The 20,327-nt window shown below is 48.2% G+C and overlaps 1 protein-coding gene across 2 annotated transcripts; it reads left to right on the forward strand.

Moving 5' to 3' along the window:
• Nucleotides 1-1,700: 1,700 nt before the first annotated feature.
• Nucleotides 1,701-11,394, forward strand: LOC115159849 (ectoderm-neural cortex protein 1). 2 transcript variants are annotated; one of them, XM_029709912.1, is made up of 4 exons: nt 1,701-2,135; nt 3,831-4,058; nt 4,202-5,811; nt 9,119-11,394. In XM_029709912.1, the coding sequence occupies exons 2-3, from the start codon at nt 3,837-3,839 to the stop codon at nt 5,753-5,755; spliced, it is 1,776 nt and encodes a 591-aa protein (XP_029565772.1). In that variant the 5' UTR covers nt 1,701-2,135; nt 3,831-3,836; the 3' UTR covers nt 5,756-5,811; nt 9,119-11,394. The 2 variants fall into 2 exon arrangements, with proteins under 2 accessions (XP_029565772.1, XP_029565773.1); XM_029709913.1 differs by lacking the exon at nt 1,701-2,135 and adding an exon at nt 3,157-3,401.
• Nucleotides 11,395-20,327: the final 8,933 nt, after the last annotated feature.

Below are 20,327 nucleotides of genomic sequence, written 5' to 3' on the forward strand. Positions count from 1 at the left end.
CACATATTACACCGGCTGCCTGAACATTGACCAAAGGCATGTTCGATGTTCAGTGAGTAAGAAGACTTTATAATGTGACTCCTTGCTCTTTGAACGTTCTAGAATCAACCTTTTCTCAAGCTTTCATTTTCTCCAGCAAGTGGCGATGTTGTCACAAAAACAGTCATGTTTCACAAAGTTGTTTCAGACTCTCTAATGAAGTTTTCATTCAGTATCACATCAATCTCAACAATATCTCACCATTTCACAATTTCTAAGTGGATTAATTATTTGTGACAATATGTTTCGGCAGTAAAACTTTTGGAATTTTGCCAATGTTGCATGCCAAAATGACCTATATCCATCTAAACGTACTGTCCCGTGTCTGTCTGTCCATTATACTTTACAAATATGAACACATTTAGGTGTAAAGACCCTGGCAGGCAAAATGTATATTCCACGTAATTTGTACACTAGACTATGTTGGGTCATGGCCAGGCCTCTGGTCACGTGTATATTGGCACACGTACAGAGCCTCCAGAAAGTATTCCATACCCCTTGTCTTATTCCACATTTTATTGTGTTACACACTGAATTTATAATGGTTTAAGCAACAAAACACATCTCACCCCTCTACACACAATACCCCATGATGTCAAAGTGAAAACATATTTTTTGAAATGTACATTTATTGAAAATGAAATACAGAAATGTCTCCCTGAAATATTCATATCTCTGAGTCAGTACATGTGAGAATCACCTTTGGCAGCGACTACAGCTGTGAGTCTTTCTGGGTAAGTCTCTAAGAGCTTTGCACACCTGGATTGTACAATATTTGTACATTATTATTTTCAAAATTCTTCAAGCTCTGTCAAATTGGTTGTTTATCATTGCTAGACAACCATTTTTAAGTCTTGCCATAGATTTGAACTGTGAGGCAGTCTTTTTGGTAAGCAACTCGTGTAGATTTGGCCTTGTGTTTTAGGTTATTGTCCTGCTGAAAGGTGAATTCATCTCCCAGTGTCTGGTGGAAAGCAGACTGAACCAGGTTCTCCTCTAGGATTTTGCCTGTGTTTAGCCCCATTCCGTTTGTTTTTTTGTCCAGAAACACTCCTGATAGAGAAATATGTGATTCCAATGACATCATCAACCAATTAGTAGACAATTAGTAGGCAATACCTACTCACAATTGATCAAAATCACATGATGCAGACCTATGATGTCATTGGAAACGTTTATCTTCCTCTATGTTTTAGGACAAAACGTAGAAATGCACAATTTTCACATGTTGATATTGGGATGGTGCTGGAGATGATGACTATGAAGTTGGAAAATGGTGACGTTTCCCTTTAAGGAAGTTGACTTCATGGAAATCAAATGTAGCCTAATATAAATCATATTTTGTGCATTTTATCATTCAGTAGGCCTCGTATGGTGTGCAAATCTGAACTCATATATACATTACAGAGTGTAGGTAGGCTATAGGCTATATAGGCCTTCTGACGGATCAGGATACAATGTGTCTGTTTGTAATAAAGGGCACAGTTCTGCAGGTGAGTAAATTGTACTACTCTTAGATTTGAGTCGGCAGACTCTTTCTCACTGACTATTTTACTGTTTTATTACTTCTCCCTTCCGTTGTCCTACCGCCTCTGCTGCTGCTGCTCCGTTCCCATCACACTACTTTGCATAGCTTACCTCTCCCACTCCGCTTCCTCGACACGAGGACGTTCCTCCCCCTTTCTCACTATAAACACACCCATTGATTTTACCGAGGGAAGACCCGAATCAACCGAGCGCACGGTATGCACTATCGACATAGACCTGCTATAGGATCAGAAGCAAGTCTGGAGTCAGTCCGCGAGCGCAAACCTTTATCTTAATTTCTTAAATCTGGACGGAACGACGAATGTTGAACTGGAGATCTAATCACTGAACGACACATTTGGATGAGTCGAGTCCATTGACATCTATATAGGATAGAAATATTGTCCAGATCCTTTCCAAATAAGGCTATTCCTTTTTGACGAACCCAAGACGCGCATTCTCCCAAGCACAAGTGGCTTGCTTGAACCAGCATCGTGGCTACTCTTCCAGCAGTGGCATGTTCGAGGGATAAAGCAGACAAAATTGAACTCCTACTTTCACCCAAAGAGGTAGGAATGGCACATAGTCTATTTGTATTTTTCACATTTGAGAATTGTTATTGCCATTATTGTTGATGTTGTGATATAGGCTCCATGCATGGAGGAGCTCTGATGGAGCATTTGAGAGGATCACATCTACCAGTATTATGTATTTTTGTGGGAAACGCCTAATTTAAGAACATAGCCTAAAGACACCATCCTGTAATGGATTTTGCAGCATGACACTTAAAGGAATTCCTCAAACATCTGTCTAGGAGATGCCATATTAGAATAGTTTAGAGGACAATATTCAGAGGCAACGTTGTGTTTTTACATTTGCTTTATCATGTTAATTGGCTGCATATATTCTAGCATACTTTAACGAGAGAAGCAAGACAAAGCAAAGATTGAGCTCATATAGCCTAAAATGTGTTATTTTTAGGGCATGAAGAGGACTTTTAGCATGTGTACGTCTTTTATAAATATATTCAAGCAAATCCCATCTAGAAACACTGAGGCTATATTTATAAAAATAAGAAATCATCCCTTACAATTGTAACCCTTATAATGTGTTGTCTTCTTATTGATTAAACCCGGTCTATTCTGAATGGTCTCCCTGGGTGCCCTTCACAGCTGCTCCCGGTGTAACGAGATTAACGGAGGGCATCAGGTGTGATATAGTGCCAACATAGCTGCTGATGTGTCATTAATGTTCCTTATTCGGTTAAATTCGGCAAGGAACACAATTTTAGTCCCGTGGAGCGTTGGGTTTAACAACACAATTAACCTCTCGCGCAGAGACGATGACAGCCAGTTGGGGACCGCCGGCATTGTATTGGTTACATGACAATTAAGACTGATTGGATTTGAATATACACTCGTAGATGACGGCTGTTTACACTGACGGGTTAAATTGGCATTTTGCCCAGTGATAGGGTTTATTTTTCCTGCAGGGATTGGACAGTTATAGGATACACATGCCTTGCTGTTTACTTTTGCAAGTTTTCTCCCTGCCTAGCCCCCCCCCCCCACCTCTTCTGTCTGTATCCCTGGTCCACTTTGAACACCTGGCAATGATTTGACAGATTCCAGCCAGCCCCAGACATCAGATCAGACAGGGTCTGTGTGTGTATGTGTCATGACATCATCCGGCACAGCAGCTATCTGTCTGCCTGTCCCAGTCATATCAGCGCCTCTGGCAGACAGGCATTGCTTTCTTGATCCCAGCCCAGGGAGCGACCCTGCTGATATTGATCATATCACACACCCTGCCTGAAATCAAAATGAGACTGAGAGGTTGCATTCCAAATGGCACCATATTCTCTATATAGTGCACTACTTTGACCAGGACCTATAGGGCTCTATAGGGAATGGGGGCTAATTGGGATGCATCCTGAGAATGTGATGGAGACTCACTACCCTTCCTTAGGACTGTGTAGAGATGAGTAATACACTCTTACAGGGTTTGGCTTGGCTTGGACTAGCTTCCATTTATATTCAGGGTTTCTGGTTAGAAAAAAGACTTTGAACTGTAGGCTACATCCCAATGCTTTAAATTTAAATATATTATCATGCATTTTTCTATGATGTGTTTGTATGGGTTTCCATATGTTTTGTATGGGTTTTCTTTTTAGAATCACTCATGCCACTGGCTATGTCTATTACTTGATTATTATACAGTATAATAATGCAAATACAATTCATAATTTTGTTCTCTTTCTCCAGGATTCAATGAAAATGTCTGTGTGCGTCCATGAGAACCGCAAGTCGCGTGCCAGCACCGGCTCCATGAACATCTACCTGTTCCACAAGTCGTCGTACGCTGACAGCGTCCTGATGCACCTGAACACGCTGCGGCAGCAACGTCTCTTCACCGACGTCCTCCTCCACGCCGGGAGCCGCTCTTTCCCCTGCCACCGTGCCGTGCTGGCCGCCTGTAGCCGCTACTTCCAGGTAAAAACACTGTTACCCTAGGCAGGGTACTGTTGGTGTTTGCCATTGGAAAACAAGTCACGTTTAGCTGCCATGGTAACACTAGCTGGACTAAATGCTAATGCGCTAACTCTTGGTTTCCCACCCCCTTGTTTGTCCGTCAGGCTATGTTCTCTGGAGGTCTCCGGGAAAGCCAGGCCAGTGAGGTTGACTTCAGGGACTCCATCCACCCTGAGGTCCTGGAGCTGTTATTAGACTACGCCTACTCCTCTCGCGTGGTCATCAACGAGGAGAACGCAGAGTCTCTCCTGGAGGCCGGGGACATGCTGGAGTTCCAGGACATCCGGGACGCCTGCGCCGAGTTCCTGGAGAGGAACCTGCACCCGTCCAACTGCCTGGGCATGCTGCTGCTGTCCGACGCCCACCAGTGCACCAAGCTGTCTGAGCTCTCCTGGGGCATGTGCCTCAGCAACTTCCCCGCCATCTGCAAGACAGAGGACTTCCTGCAGCTCCCCAAAGACATGGTGGTGCAGCTCCTGTCCCACGAGGAGCTGGAGACAGAGGACGAGAGGCTGGTCTACGAGGCCACCCTCAACTGGGTCAACTACGACCTGGAGAGGAGGCACTGCCACCTGCCGGAACTGCTGCAAACCGTCCGCCTGGCACTCCTCCCCGCCATCTTCCTCATGGAGAACGTGTCCACGGAGGAGCTGATCAACGCCCAGTTAAAGAGCAAGGAGCTGGTGGACGAGGCCATCCACTGCAAACTGAAGATTCTCCAGAACGACGGGGTGGTGAACAGCACCTGCGCCCGGCCCAGGAAGACCAGCCACGCCCTGTTCCTCCTGGGAGGACAGACCTTCATGTGTGACAAGCTGTACTTGGTGGACCAGAAGGCCAAGGAGATCATCCCCAAGGCGGACATCCCCAGCCCCAGGAAGGAGTTCAGCGCGTGCGCAATCGGCTGTAAGGTCTACGTGACCGGTGGAAGGGGCTCGGAGAACGGTGTGTCCAAAGACGTGTGGGTCTATGACACAGTGCATGAGGAGTGGTCCAAGGCGGCGCCCATGCTCATCGCCCGCTTCGGCCACGGGTCAGCCGAGCTGAAACACTGCTTGTACGTGGTTGGAGGACACACGGCCGGCACCGGCTGCCTCCCCGCCTCGCCCTCGGTGTCCCTGAAACAGGTGGAGCAGTTCGACCCGGCGGCCAATAAGTGGACCATGGTGGCTCCGCTGAGGGAAGGCGTGAGCAACGCGGCGGTGGTCAGCGTCAAGCTGAAACTCTTCGCCTTCGGCGGCACCAGCGTCACCCACGACAAACTTCCCAAGGTGCAGTGCTACGACCCGCAGGAGAATTGCTGGATGGTTCCCGCCTCCTGCCCGCAGCCCTGGCGCTACACTGCCGCCGCCGTCCTCGGCAATCAGATCTTTGTGATGGGCGGGGACACAGAGTTCTCGGCGTGCTCGGCCTATAAGTTCAGCAGCGATACCTACCAGTGGACTAAAGTGGGAGACGTGACGGCTAAGAGAATGAGCTGCCAGGCCGTAGCGTCAGGTAACAAACTGTATGTGGTGGGGGGCTACTTTGGCACACAGCGGTGTAAGACTCTGGACTGTTATGACCCGACGCTGGATGCTTGGAACAGCATCACTACCGTACCCTACTCCCTCATCCCCACCGCCTTCGTCAGCACCTGGAAACATCTCCCAGCCTGACCTGCATGGCATTCTGGGATAGCCCCACACCTCCATCCCAACCCCCCTCTCATGAGGTATGGTGATCAGTCTCTCTCTCTCTCTCTCTCTCTAACTCTCTCTCTCTCTCTCTCTCTCTCTCTCTCTCTCTCTCTCTCTCTCTCTCTCTCTCTCTCTCTCTCTCTCTCTCTCTCGTTGTCTGTTTGTTTGTTACTATCTGTCAGTAGGGGAATGAGATGGAATGCATAATGTATTAGTGATACACTGGGCAGTCCAGACTGGAGAGTCCAAGCGATTTCAAGTATTCTCAGCTGAGCTGAGTGCATAAGACAGTTTCTTGTCAGTTTTTCTAATAAACACTCTTTGTCACATATCTATTGGGCTGTGTTTTGAGCTCTCATTGTCACATATCTATTGGGCTGTGTTTTGAGCTCTCATTGTCACATACTGGGATGATAGGCAGTAAAATTCCCAGCTCATAGGTTAAAGACAGCTGTTTTCATTCAATGGCCAGTAGATAAAAATCCTGTTCTCCCTCAGTCACCCTACAAAGATCCTGATTGAATCAAGCACAAATGGACTATTGATAGAGTAGTTAGATTGCCATGCGATTTTGGCCATGGCTGAACTGCATGCTTTGAATACTAACCAAGCAGCCGCAGCTATTTGATTTGTGTCTGTCGATACCAGTGAAAACCACAGATACAGGGAGAAACAAAATACACCAGACCACTGTGTGGAGAGAGGGGAGTGAGTGATAGGATGGGGGATTGTATGTGTAGGTTATGAGAGTTATGAGAGCGCAGGGTTGGGGTGAGACAATTTTGACTTTGTGGCTGGCCTAAGGGGAAATCACTCAGTTCTGCCTACAGGACAAGACTCATAACAATGAACTTCAACCTGCACGAGGCAGTGAAGGAGGAGGCACACAGGGGGTAATTGAAACAGAACAGAATACTTTTATTGTCCCTGTGGGAGAAATTTGTCTGAGGGGGTTGAGAGGGGGGAGGCCAATTAGACAAGTTACATGCCGGCAAGCTACAACATCCTGGTGAGGCTAATCCACTCTCAAGTGCCTCTTTTTGATGGGTTTATGGTGCTCTGGGTGGGAGGTGAGAGAGAGAGAGAGGCCGTCTGGAGTTACTGAGATGAGGAGGCAGAGGGTGGTAACAGGGAGTAAGGCTTTGGTGCCTGTCTTTCAGAGAGAACGCGGCTGCACAGCCATGCAGACAAGCAAAACACAGCCAGTACACACACACTCCGGCCCTGACAAATAACAGTGCCTGGACAGGAAGTGAGTGTTTACTGTTGCTCTGAGCAGCCCCAGTCTCTCCCACCTCTCCCCTGTGCCCTGTGTCTGTGTGTCTGTCTGTGTGTATCTGCAAAGCCTTATAGTAACCACTCTCTGTCTCCTTGACGATAAGCAGGCCAGACGGATGTAGAGCACAGACCATTGGCAACCCTGCTCATTCTGAACACTGGAGACCCTGGTGTCATAATCCGACTCTCTCTTTCACACACGATCGCATAAAGGCAGACACACATGCACACATGCGGACAGATGCGCGCACACACACACACACACACACACACACGCAGACACACATGCAGACACACAATTGGCAGACCTTCTCATTTTGCAGACCTTGGTGAAATGGCCCTCAGCTCATGAGCCAAAGAGAGGGGAGAGACAGAGGGAAGGATAGATAAATAGATTGATCGGCCTGGGATACTGATGCGCCTCTCTGCTCCACTATTCTGTGCTCTCCTTTGATGAAATGCTCCCTGACTTAAGTGCACATTTTTCTTCAGTGACTCATCTCTGAAACAGAGACTGCAGTGAAAGCTTTAACCCTCTAGACTAGACCAATGCAAAATACTGCTTTTGGGTGTACAATTATTTCAGATTTCAGTCACTGATTTATTGTAAGGCCTGATCCTCTCTTTTGCGTAGGTGCCCATTTTTCTGTAAACAGTCATAGTGTGGAGTGGTGACTCCACACAGAGACACAGTGACACTGATGTATTACTGGCCACTAAATAGTGGGAGGGGAGGAGAGAAGGGTGAAAAACAGATCTCTCCTCTTCAGTTAGTCTGTTTTCACACTTTTTTAGTTGCTCAACACTTCCCAGGGGGACTCCCCTCTACACTTCCCTCTCCTCTCTCTTCATCCCTCCCTTTTCCCTTCCTCTCTCTCCCTCTATTAGGTCTAGTCCGTCCTGCTGGCTTGTACTGGTTACAGCCCCACTAGGTATCTGGTTTCAAGCCAATTCATGCTTTTGTTCAGAGATCTGCTTTAGTCTCGCAAGGGTGCCAATACTGATAAAATGCAATTTGTTATCATTCCATTTTGTAACTTCCAAGGTTGGTAAGGACTGGGAAACTCCAGGGTATAGAATCCTTCAAAATCTGAAATGAGGATTTCATTATCAGTCAGCTAGCTCCTTCCACTCATGCGTTGGAGAGGATAGAGATGCTTGCTTATTGTTATTCATCCTTTGCTATGCGATGACCTCCAGGCAGATATCCCCATCACTAGGCCAGTATAACTGGATCTTTCTGGAAGCCTAAATGAGAAAGGCCTCTTCCGGGAGGCAGAGTTGGCGGAGCGACCGTTATGCACTCATCTGTGTGTGTGTGTGTGTGTGTGCGCGCGTTTGCCTGTGTGTGTCCGTGTGCGTGCGTGTTTGCATGTGTGTGCCTGTATGTGCGTTTCCTCTAGCCACCACAGCCAGTTGTAAGATTGGGCTTCCCCCTCAAGATAGGGCCACATGGGAAGAAGGCGAGAGATGGGGGAGGAGGATATGTATTTAAAATGGATATTAGACTCGCGTTACACATGGGGCCTTCCCAAGGCTATAAACCATCTGCGGTGTAATGCTGAAAAAAAGAAAGCTTTTAAAACCAAAAAGTCAGAATAAGATGCAGAGCGGAAGTCAAAGGCTGTCAGATTTGAAATATCTAGCTGGATTTAGATTTGGGGGAGCGATAAAAAGAACCCTAACTGTGTCGGGGGAATGGCAGTAAAGTGGATGAATTTCACAAAGGAGTCCATTAGCCTTCTAGCCTAATGCATGATATCTCTGACAAGTCTCTAGAGAAACAGGTGCAAATGCCACGGCAGGCAAGGCAGTGTCTGTTTAGTTGTTTTTTTTACTGAGGGGAGAAAGAGAAGGAGTTAGGGGGGACAGTAAAAGAGTGAAGATAGACTCCAGACCCTATCTGAGGGATTTTTCTGTCCCTGAACTTTTGAATCTTAGCAAATGTGTTAAATTGTCTACTTTTGAGCCTTTTTTCGAGGCGCAAAAGCAGAGATATTTTCCATGACGTCTTAAACACTTTGTCTAATGGGTATTTTCTCTCTCTCTCTCCTTTTTCCTCAGATTTCTCTGTTTTGCATCATGCACTGGATTCCAGCTGTGAAGATAAAATCACACTCTTTAACTTCCTGTTTGTGCAATAAAAAAAAAAGAATTTTTAATTTTCTTCATGAAAAACGGAACCATTGTATAAGTGTGAAAACACACCTTGATCCACCCTAATGCTACTGTGAGTTTACAGACGTTTAAAGAACCACCAACGCTCCTGAGAGGACCTTGTACACAGAATGATGTCAATGATGTCATATCGTTTCTGAGAGAGAGGTTTGGACGTTATTCATGCAAACAAACCCAACAACCTGCTGCTTGTACTGTAAGCTCCAACAACCTGCTGCTTGTACTGTAAGATCCAACAACCTGCTGCTTGTACTGTAAAATCCAACAACCCCCTAATCCCAGTGTACTATCGGCATACCGCGCCTGTGTTCTCAGCCTTCCATGAAAGACCCATCAACATATCAGTCAGTCACACACTCACACAGCCTGGATTTCTTTCCATTCAATCATGAAATACTTGTACTACGGACCATGTCTTTGCTCTTCTCACTCTGATAATTCTGTGATATGAAATTAGAAAGAAGAAGAAACATCCTCTGCACAGGGCCTTTAATTTAATAGCATGAAGGAGGACCTGTTTGGACATAGGATACATGAGAGAGGAGAGTGACCAGATACGGACTCCTCTTCAGCTTGATTATAACTAACTAATCCATAAACAGTTTTCTCTCCCTAGTGTATCTGAGACTTTAGACTCTTCTTGTCCCAGTCGTTCTGCCCTCGCCAAGGAAGAGGAGAGAAAAAGACAGATTGACAACCTCCTCCCCTCCTCTTCCTGTCCCCATCACCTAGTAGGTGTTTGGGGTTTAAAATGTTGTAATGGGTGTTGGAAGTTCCTCTTTGGCAGTTTGCTGTGAGACCTGGCTCTAGCTGTCACTACGTGTTGTGAGGACTTGAAGTGCCAGCACCAGCTGAGTCTTAGAGGGGAGTTGGGGAGAGGGTGAAGGAGGGTCATGTCCTGACATGTCTACCGATGCCTCCTCCAACCCCATTCTTGCAATAGGTCACTACACTCTCCTGATCCAAAATAACAATAATCCAAGAAGAGAAGTGGACAATGCAACACAGAACTGAAGAAAATTCTAATTCAAGCTCAGTTGGACACTAAGGGCTTGATTCAATCTGTAGCGCTAAATATCAGGGTTACAGCGTGATTGAAATTGAAAGGCATTGTTTCCATATTCGCGGAGACTGCATTCACGGTAATAGCTGCATATGTCGGCTCAATCCGAAATGACCTTTAAAATGTTAAGCTTCCTATACGGATTGCATCCAGCCCTGAAGGGTTTGCTCTTGCACACTATTTACTGTTGTTCTGAAGTAATTCCAATGAGCAGTATTGTTTTGTTGGATCACTGATGGATAGTTTTTCTACTTTGCCTAGAAGATTATTCTGAACTCTTCAGAGCATGTACCATGGACATGGGGACTCAAGTATGATTGGCATGATGAACTTCTCTGGTCAAGAGCATCTTGTTACCTTCCTAACCAAAACTGAAACTTAATACATTCTTGTCTTATCTTGCTCCAGTGTATCATGTTTCATAAGTCTTAATTTATACAAAAAATGACTTTACTTTATTTATTGTTTCTCTGCCTGCATTAATTTCCAGGTAAATTAAAGTAGATCTTTTTAAGGGTAAATCATGCATGACCCTTTTTATAGATGCTCTATTTTATTGTTTATCCTTTGGTCTGCTTTTTTTTGCACAGTTCAGTTTCTCCCAAAGTGCAACCTGTTCCAACCATTTGGTCAGTGAGGTGAACAGGTCAGAGGTCCGGGGTCAGGAGTCAGTGTAGGGATGGACACTTAGATTACCTAGAGTGCAAGTGGCCAGTGGGTGGGTCAACAAGGCCTTGCTTAGAGAATGTGTTTGTTTTAGAGGTGGACTCTGGGTAGAGTAACATCTCCCATTTAAATGTTGACTCTGCTATGAGGCATATCTGCTTTATTCTAAGTCCCACACTCAAATATGAAATATTCTGACATGAGATGAGCGTATGTAGCTCAGACTTCTGTGTACATCATTTATCAATGTCAACGGGAGACTTGCATGAAAAATACAAGCTAAGCATGTAGATCTCAAGTCAGAATACTGCCATTTTAGTGTAGTGTGAGTGTGAAGATGAGGAAGAGGATGTGTAGTTAGCTGAATCCTGTAAATTTAAAGGGTAGGCAGACACCGCAGTGCTCTTCACCCTATGGGCACTGATGTATGGGAGGGAATATGAAAGGGGAGAGTTACAAAGACCAACAAAGAGAATGTCTTAAATACTTGCATCCAAAATGTCGTACCAGTAGTTGATTTCTGGATGTTTTTGTCTGTTTGTCTGTCTGGGTGGCCAAAATATTGACATGTACAGTTTAGCATGATGAAATCATTGTCAAGGTCAACATAAAAGCTAACGGTTGTATAGATTTTCCCAGGCAGGATGTGTTCTGGATGGATTCAGTGAATGGCCTCAATCCCTTGTATTTCACATTCCTGTTTGATTATTTGAGCCACCCACCTCCCAACCTCCCAGTCCTTCTCCCAGCCCACCTCCCACCTCCCAGCCCTCCTCCTAGCCCACCTCCCAGCTCCCAGCCCTCCTCCCACCTCCCAGCCCACCTCCCACCTCCCAGCCCTCCTCCTAGCCCACCTCCCAGCCCTCCTCCTAGCCCACCTCCCAGCTCCCAGCCCTCCTCCCACCTCCCAGCCCACTTCCCACCTCCCAGCCCTCCTCCTAGCCCACCTCCCACCTCCCAGCCCTCCTCCCAGCCCAGCTCCCAGCCCACCTCCCAGCTCCCAGCTCCCAGCCCACCTCCCAGCCCAGCTCCCAGCTCCCAGCCCACCTCCCAGCCCACCTCCCACCTCCCAGCCCACCTCCCAGCCCAACTCCCACCTCCCAGCCCTCCTCCCAGCCCAACTCCCAGCTCCCAGCCCTCCTCCCACCTCCCAGCCCACCTCCCAGCTCCCAGCCCTCCTCCCAGCCCTCCTCCCACCTCCCAGCCCTCCTCCCACCTCCCAGCCCACCTCCCAGCCCTCCTCCTAGCCCACCTCCCACCTCCCAGCCCTCCTCCCAGCCCAGCTCCCAGCCCACCTCCCACCTCCCAGCCCACCTCCCAGCTCCCAGCCCACCTCCCACCTCCCAGCCCACCTCCCACCTCCCAGCTCCCAGCCCAACTCCCACCTCCCAGCCCTCCTCCCAGCCCAACTCCTACCTCCCAGCCCACCTCCCAGCTCCCAGCACTCCTCCCACCTCCCAGCCCACCTCCCAGCTCCCAGCCCAACTCCCACCTCCCAGCCCACCTCCCAGCTCCCAGCCCAACTCCCACCTCCCAGCACACCTCCCAGCTCCCAGCCCAACTCCCACCTCCCAGCCCTCCTCCCACCTCCCAGCCCACCTCCCAGCCCTCCTCCTAGCCCACCTCCCACCTCCCAGCCCTCCTCCCAGCCCAGCTCCCAGCCCACCTCCCACCTCCCAGCCCACCTCCCAGCTCCCAGCCCACCTCCCACCTCCCAGCCCACCTCCCACCTCCCAGCTCCCAGCCCAACTCCCACCTCCCAGCCCTCCTCCCAGCCCAACTCCTACCTCCCAGCCCACCTCCCAGCTCCCAGCCCTCCTCCCACCTCCCAGCCCACCTCCCAGCTCCCAGCCCAACTCCCACCTCCCAGCCCACCTCCCAGCTCCCAGCCCAACTCCCACCTCCCAGCACACCTCCCAGCTCCCAGCCCAACTCCCACCTCCCAGCCCACCTCCCAGCTCCCAGCCCTCCTCCCACCTCCCAGCCCAGCTCCCAGCCCTCCTCCCACCTCCCAGCCCAGCTCCCAGCCCACCTCCCAGCTCCCAGCCCTCCTCCCACCTCCCAGCCCACCTCCCAGCCCAGCTCCCAGCCCACCTCCCAGCTCCCAGCCCACCTCCCACCTCCCAGCCCACCTCCCACCTCCCACCTCCCAGGCCTACAAAAGCACAAACTGTTTAAGGAATTCTATGGAGAACTCATTGGCTCCTTGATGTCGACCCCCTAACCAACCCGCCCACAAAACACTGCACCTTTCTCCTCACCAATCAGATAAGAGGGTTCCTTTTAGAACATAAGTTACCCTGGCAACGGTCAACAGTGAGTGCCCCTCCAATTTACAAGTGATTGTTCAGTGTAATTTTTTTCCTTCTCTCATTTCTCTTTTTGCCCCCTCTCTCTTCCCCCTTTATTGGGATTCAGTCACTTACGTGTAGTGTGTTCTGACTGGCTTGCTGTAGGCATTCATCCAAATTATGTCAAATTCTTTATAAACACTTTCAATGTGCATTTGCTTTCATTTTTTCTGTCATGTTTCAATTTTTTTCTAACATTGTTTTGTACATGTGACAGATTTTTTTTCACAGTGTGAAATTCATGGCAAAATAAATGAGTTTTTCCTCTTTACTGTAATCACTTGCCTTACCTGTCTTTATTTGCAATTGAGCTTTGATATATTGCAACTATTTGTGTAACTATTTGGTGTACACACACAATGACCTCTAAAGAAATGTATTTTAACACTATGCTTAAACCAACATCCAAAGTCTTTCCCATGCTAAACTCATGAAGGCACGTGACGGTTTTGCATACAGGCTATCTATCATTCCTAAGACAAACTTCCCCCATAAAGCTCCTGCAAATATTTTGACATAGCTCTTGAGTAGTAGGAATGAGGAAAAGTACAACCCACTCATTCCAGCAGTAGCACCATAGCCTTGGGTTCCGAAGGCCTAGCAAGCTCATTATTGCATGTTTCACATATTTAGGCAGCTTTAGAGAGAATGTAGTTCACTTTAATTGCCCCACAGTATTAAAGCCCACTGTATTATCCCTCCACACAGACTTTTGTTCTGGTAGAGGAGAGACTAAAATAATCCTATCTACTGTATTCCTGTGGCTTTCCATCTCCGCTCAGTTCTGCTCTCACTCTGTCCTCTCTGTCTGTTCTCTCACTCTGTTCTCTCTGTCTGTTCTCTCTGTCTGTTTTCTCTGTTCTCTATGTTCTCTCACTCTTCTCTCTGTCTGTTCTCTGTCTATTTTCTCTGTTCTCTATGTTCTCTCACTGTTCTCTCACTCTGTTCTCTGTCTGTTCTCTCACTCTGTTCTCTCACTCTGTTCTCTCACTCTGTTCTCTCTGTCTGTTCTCTCACTCTGTTCTCTCTGTCTGTTCTCTCTGTTCTCTGTCTGTTCTCTCTGTTCTCTCACTCTGTTCTCTCTGTCTGTTCTCTGTTCTCTCTGCCTCTTCACTCTGTTCTCTCTGTTCTCTGTTCTCTGTTCTCTCACTCTGCTCTCTCTCTCTCCTCTCTCTGCTCTCTTTCTGTACTCTCTCACTCTGTTCTCTCTGTACTTTTTCTCACTCTGTTCTCTCTCTGTACTCTGTTCTCTCTACTCTCTGCTCTCTCTGCTCTGCTCTCTCTCGGCTCTCTCTGTTCTCTCTCTCTCTCTGCTCTGCTCTCTCTGCTCTGCTCTCTCTCGGCTCTCTCTCTGTTCTCTCTCTCTGCTCTGCTCTCTCTCTGCTCTCTCTCTGTTCTCTCTCTCTGCTCTGCTCTCTCTCGGCTCTCTCTGTTCTCTCTCTCTCTGCTCTGCTCTCTGCTCTGCTCTCTCTCTGCTCTCTCTCTGCTCTCTCTCTGTTCTCTCTCTCTGCTCTGCTCTCTCTCTGCTCTCTCTTTCTCTCTCTATCTGCAGCTTGGGAAGGAACAAGGCGAAATAGACTGCCCAGATACTTTCCCTTTTTCTGCCATGTCACCTAGGCAACGGTGACCTTTATCTGCTGAAAACTGTGGGGGCTGAGGAAGGAAAAAGGAGAACTCTCTCCCTCCCTTCCCTCATCTCTCACTTCCTACACCCTCCACTCACTCTTTCCACATGAGACAGTGCAGAGAATACGGTACATATCTGCTTGCCAACTGTGGACTCACTGTGTTTAACGTTTCCTTGTCCCTCTAACAAGTTTAATATCCCATTAGTGTGGAGACTGCAAAGCAGAGAGCACAGCACAGCACAGCCCAGCTGCTTAATAAGACAGCATCCCAAATGACCCTATTTAGTGCACTACTTTTGACCAAAGCCCTATGGAGTTTGGGTGCCATTTGTGACTCAACATAACACTGCATTCCTCTAGCACTGTGGAGTCCAGCTCCTTTCCTTTCTGCTCTGCTTAGTGATTGGTGATTGGTGACAGCAGGTTCTGAAACACCAGTTTAACTGGCTCCAGTCCTCACTCACCATAGACAAACACAACACACGTACCCTTTCACAGAAAGATGGGGAACGCCACTAAAAGAGGCATTCTTCAACTTCATAGGTTGGACATGTGCTATTATTCAGCTTCACTTTTGTGGTTAGAACTGAAAGTTTTGCGAAGCCCAGGCTTTTTTTGCGGTGTATCCGTGAGATGGAATAAATTTTCTTCCCTCTTTACTTTCCTCCTCATGGGACAGGGCACAAGATTTGGCCAAAGACAGACTCCAGTGGTAGAATATTGTTGCTGCCTTATGTCCCACCCGGGACAAAGAGGACTGAGTAAGTATGTTTATTTTCCTCCAGCGGCAATGCTGTATGACAAAGATACACTGATTAGCACTTGAGTTGAAGTTTTGGTCTGTGTGTGAGGGACTTGGAGGCTCCTCTAGTGCCCCTATGTGAGTTAACAGTCCCTTATTAATCAAAGGAAATGGAATATCCTGTCTAGCAGGAAATAGCTCCTGTTTCCCTTAACATAACATTACCAATGATAAGTTGACCTCGAGTGATTACTGGGAAGTCTGTCCTCACCAAGTTCAGTTCAAACCCCTGTTTTGTGCTGCAGATGGATGGAGGGAGGGACACAGAGAGAGACAGAGAGAGCGACAGAGCGAGAGAGAGACAAAGAGAGACAGAGAGAGAGAGAGAAACAGAGAGTGAGAGAGTGAGAGCGAGAGAGAGAGAGAGAGAGAGAAAGAGATGAAACATATTCATATTTAGAAAGACTGCTTTTAAAATATAACAGGGACAGAATGATTGCCCACCCAGGCAGCCACCTACGCTCTGGCAGCAAGTACTACGTGCCCACAGGCGATAAAAACAATGTTCCTGCATGTCACCGTTGCCTGGCAACACGTTTGGCAGCTCTCTGATTCAGCCTTACCAGTTCGCACGCACGCACACACACACACACACACACTGGGTGTGAGCCTCCTGTCAAAGTAGAGTTGAAAAGAGAGAGAGGTCCTTTGAGATGTGCCAGCCCTTACTTCCCTTTTACATCACCAATAAGATAGACAGAGAGAGACCAGGGAGCTTCAGGCCAAGTAAATATCACAGCAGAAAAGACATGTACCCCTGGAGGGGCTTTAAGTGACAAAGTCAAATATTATCTTCATGGTGGGGTCATTTTATGTTGAATTTAGGGCCACCTTTCATTTCCAGTTGTGCTGCAGTTTTTCAGATCTGTGAGACAGGTGGGGAGTGATCAAGAGCACACTGTATGTGTAGTTTATGAATTATTAATAAGAGGTAACATAAGCCTCTCAGTGAGGTAAAATAAGCCTCTCAATGAGGTAAAATAAGCCTCTCAATGAGGTAACATAAGCCTCTCAATGAGGTAACATAAGCCTCTCAATGAGGTAACATAAGCCTCTCAATGAGGTAACACAGGCCTCTCATACAGCACAGCATGTGGCTTGATCTATTGGTTTTTAGCCCACGGATCCTGGTCTGTGTCCAAAACGGCACGCTACTCTCTATATAGTGCACTTTTTTTGGCCTATGGACTCTGGTCTCCCTCTATCCCTCTATCCCCCTATCCCTTCCCCTTCTCTCCCTCTCTCCCCCTCTCTCTCCCTCTCTCTATCCCCCTATCCCTTCCCCTTCTTTCCCTTTCTCCCCCTCTCTCTCCCTCTCTCTATCCCCCTATCCCTTCCCCTTCTCTCCCTCTTTCTCTCTCTCTCTCCCTCTCTCCCCTATCCCTTCTCTCCCTCTCTCCCTCTCTCTCTCCCTCTCTCCCTCTCTCTCCCTCTACCCCCATCCCTTCCCCTTCTCTCCCTCTCTCTCCCTCCATCCCTCTATCTCCCTATCCATTCCCCTTCTCTCTCTCTCCCTCTCTCTCCCTCTCGCCCCATCCCTTGCCTTCCCTCCCTTTCTCTCTCTATACCTCTATCCTTCTATCCCCTATCCCTTCCCCTTCTCTCCCACTCTCCCTATCTCTCCCTCTCTCCCTCTATCACACTATCCCTTCCCCTTCTCTCCCTCTCTCCCTCTCTCTCTCCCTCTCTATCCCCCTATCCCTTCCCCTTCTCTCCCTCTCTCTCTCTCTCTCTCCCTCTCTCCCTCTCTCTCTCCCTCTCTATCCCGATATCCCTTCCCCTTCTCTCCCTCTCCCTGTCTCTCTCCCTCTCTATCCCCTATCCCTTCCCCTTCTCTCCCTCTCTCTCTCTCTCCCTCTCTATCCCCTATCCCTTCCCCTTCTCTCCCTCTCTCTCTCTCCCTCTCTATCCCCTATCCCTTCCCCTTCTCTCCCTCTCTCTCTCTCTCTCTCCCTCTCTATCCCCCTATCCCTTCCCCTTCTCTCCCTCTCTCTCTCTCTCTCTCCCTCTCTCCCTCTCTCTCTCCCTCTCTATCCCCCTATCCCTTCCCCTTCTCTCCCTCTCCCTGTCTCTCTCCCTCTCTATCCCCTATCCCTTCCCCTTCTCTCCCTCTCTCTCTCTCTCCCTCGCTATCCCCTATCCCTTCCCCTTCTCTCCCTCTCTCTCTCTCTCCCTCTATCCCCTATCCCTTCCCCTTCTCTCCCTCTCTCTCTCTCTCCCTCTATCCCCTATCCCTTCCCCTTCTCTCCCTCTCTCTCTCTCTCCCTCTCTATCCCCTATCCCTTCTCTCCCTCTCTCTCTCTCTCCCTCTCTATCCCCTATCCCTTCCCCTTCTCTCCCTCTCTCTCTCTCTCCCTCTCTATCCCCTATCCCTTCCCCTTCTCTCTCTCTACTCACTCTGTTTTAACTCCATTCTTCCTCATTAGATCCTCCTAGCTTTGTCCTTTTTGCTCTCTGTGTGCAATCCTTGGAGAGACCTTGCATTGATTGGGTCGCCTTCCAAATGCCGTCAGCGCCTGATTTACTACTTGAACATAATCTGAAGTGATTTTCCATCAGAATGAGGACAGTTGTTAGTTTAGCGATGGAATTAATCGAACACTGGGGAGCAACAAACAACCACTGACATTTGCCTGTCTGCTCTGCCTGTCTGCTCTATCTGTCTGCTCTACCTGTCTGATCTGCCTGTCTGCTCGAACTGTCTGCTCGAACTGTCTGCTCCACGTGTCTGCTCTGCCTGTCTGCTCTACGTGTTTGCTCTAGATGTCTGCTCGGCCTGTCTGCTCTGCCTGTCTGCTCTACCTGTCTGCTCTGCCTGTCTGCTCAACCTGTCTGCTCTAGATGTCTGCTCTGCCAGTCTGCTCTGCCTGTATGCTCTACCTGTCTGCTCTAGATATCTGCTCTGCCTGTCTGTTCTGCCTGTCTGCTCAACCTGTCTGCTCTGCCTGTCTGCTCTGCCTGTCTGCTCTAGATGTCTGCTCTAGATGTCTGCACCGCCCGTCTGCCTAGCCTGTCTGCTCTAGATGTCTGCTCTTGATGTCTGCTCTAGATGTCTGCTCTGCCTGTCTGCTCTACATGTCTGCTCTAGATGTCTGCTCTACCTGGCTGCTCTAGATATCTGCTCTAGATGTCTGCTCTGCCTGTCTGCTCAACCTATCTGCTCCACCTGTCTGCTCTAGATGTCTGCTCCGCCTGTCTGCTCTTGATGTCTGCCATTGATGTCTGCTCTGCCTGTCTGCTCTAGATGTCTGCTCTAGATGTCTGCTCTAGATGTCTGCTCCACCTGTCTGCTCCGCCTGTCTGCTCTGCCTGTCTGCTCCACCTGTCTGCTCTAGATGTCCGCTCCAGATGTCTGCTCTTCCTGTCTGCTTCGCCTGTCTGCTCTGCCTGTCTGCTCCACATGTCTGCTCTAGATGTCTGCTCTGCCTGTCTGCTCCACCTGTCTGCTCTAGATGTCTGCTCCATCTCCTCTCGTCTTTCAGATTCAATCTACAAAGATTGTTCTAAGAAGCTGAAACATAAAACTATTTAGGAAAACAAGCTCTTGGAGTTGTTGTTTGTGTAAAGAGACAGTTGACTGGGTGTGTGTCCCAAATGGCACCATACTCCCTATATAGTCCACTACTTCTGACCAGTGCTGTAGGTAAAATGGTGCCATTTAGGACTCAGTATGGGTGAGTGTCAGGAGAAGGACAGGGGGAAACAGAGCGTGGTGTCAGTCAGCGGCTCCGCTCCGCTTCTCTTGGCTTATCAGTGTCAGAGTTGACACACCTCATCTGTGGGATAAAGCACCAGGATGCTCCTTAACCTGGTCCTGTCTCAGCCCAGAAACTTCTCAATTGGTTTACAGATGCAGATTGGACGTGACACGACAAAACATTTGGAGTGGGATGTGATGCTCAATGCTATCTCTCAGATGTGAGCGTTAACGAAAGGAGCTAAAGTAAATGTTGGCTTATGGAGAGAGTGTCAAGCCTTCTCTGACTAATAAGACAGAGGATCGCAACAGTTTCTCAAAGCTTTTCTTGGGAAGCAGCCTAACGCCATAGTTATCTGATGTCTGTGGTTAGCCTAGGCTACTATGGTCTAGCATGGTAGAAGTTACCAGCTTTGCCCAATCCCAGTTAAAGCCAGTAGTATATTTCTAATGTTGCCAAATCCCACAAATAAGATATTTCTGATTACATCTTTGGATAGTGGGAAATTAGTTAACAATACTCCAGACAAGGTTTGTGCTGTTCATCGTTCGAAAGCCTATGAAAATAGCTGCTCATAGCAAGGTCATCAGAAGCAGGCAGCTGGAAATGTTTTATGAGGAGCTCAATAAGCTCTGTTTTGTCCAACAACTTTGACACCTACCTACCTCACCGTGCAGCATATCTTCCAGCTCCACACCTAGAGACTAATGGTTTTACAAAGCTTTATCCTTGGGAAGGTATGAAACTCCCTATCCCATACTGATAAGAAAACTGACTGCTGCTCTCTCTCTCTGTGAAGCACTGGGGCTGAGGCTCCATACCTTTGTGTTGCAGCCTAGCCTTGTAACGCACCCCCGCCCGCTCTCATTTCTCTCACAGCAGCAGAT

This window comes from Salmo trutta, chromosome 23, assembly GCF_901001165.1.
Source record: "Salmo trutta chromosome 23, fSalTru1.1, whole genome shotgun sequence".
NCBI classification, from domain to species: Eukaryota; Metazoa; Chordata; class Actinopteri; order Salmoniformes; family Salmonidae; genus Salmo; species Salmo trutta.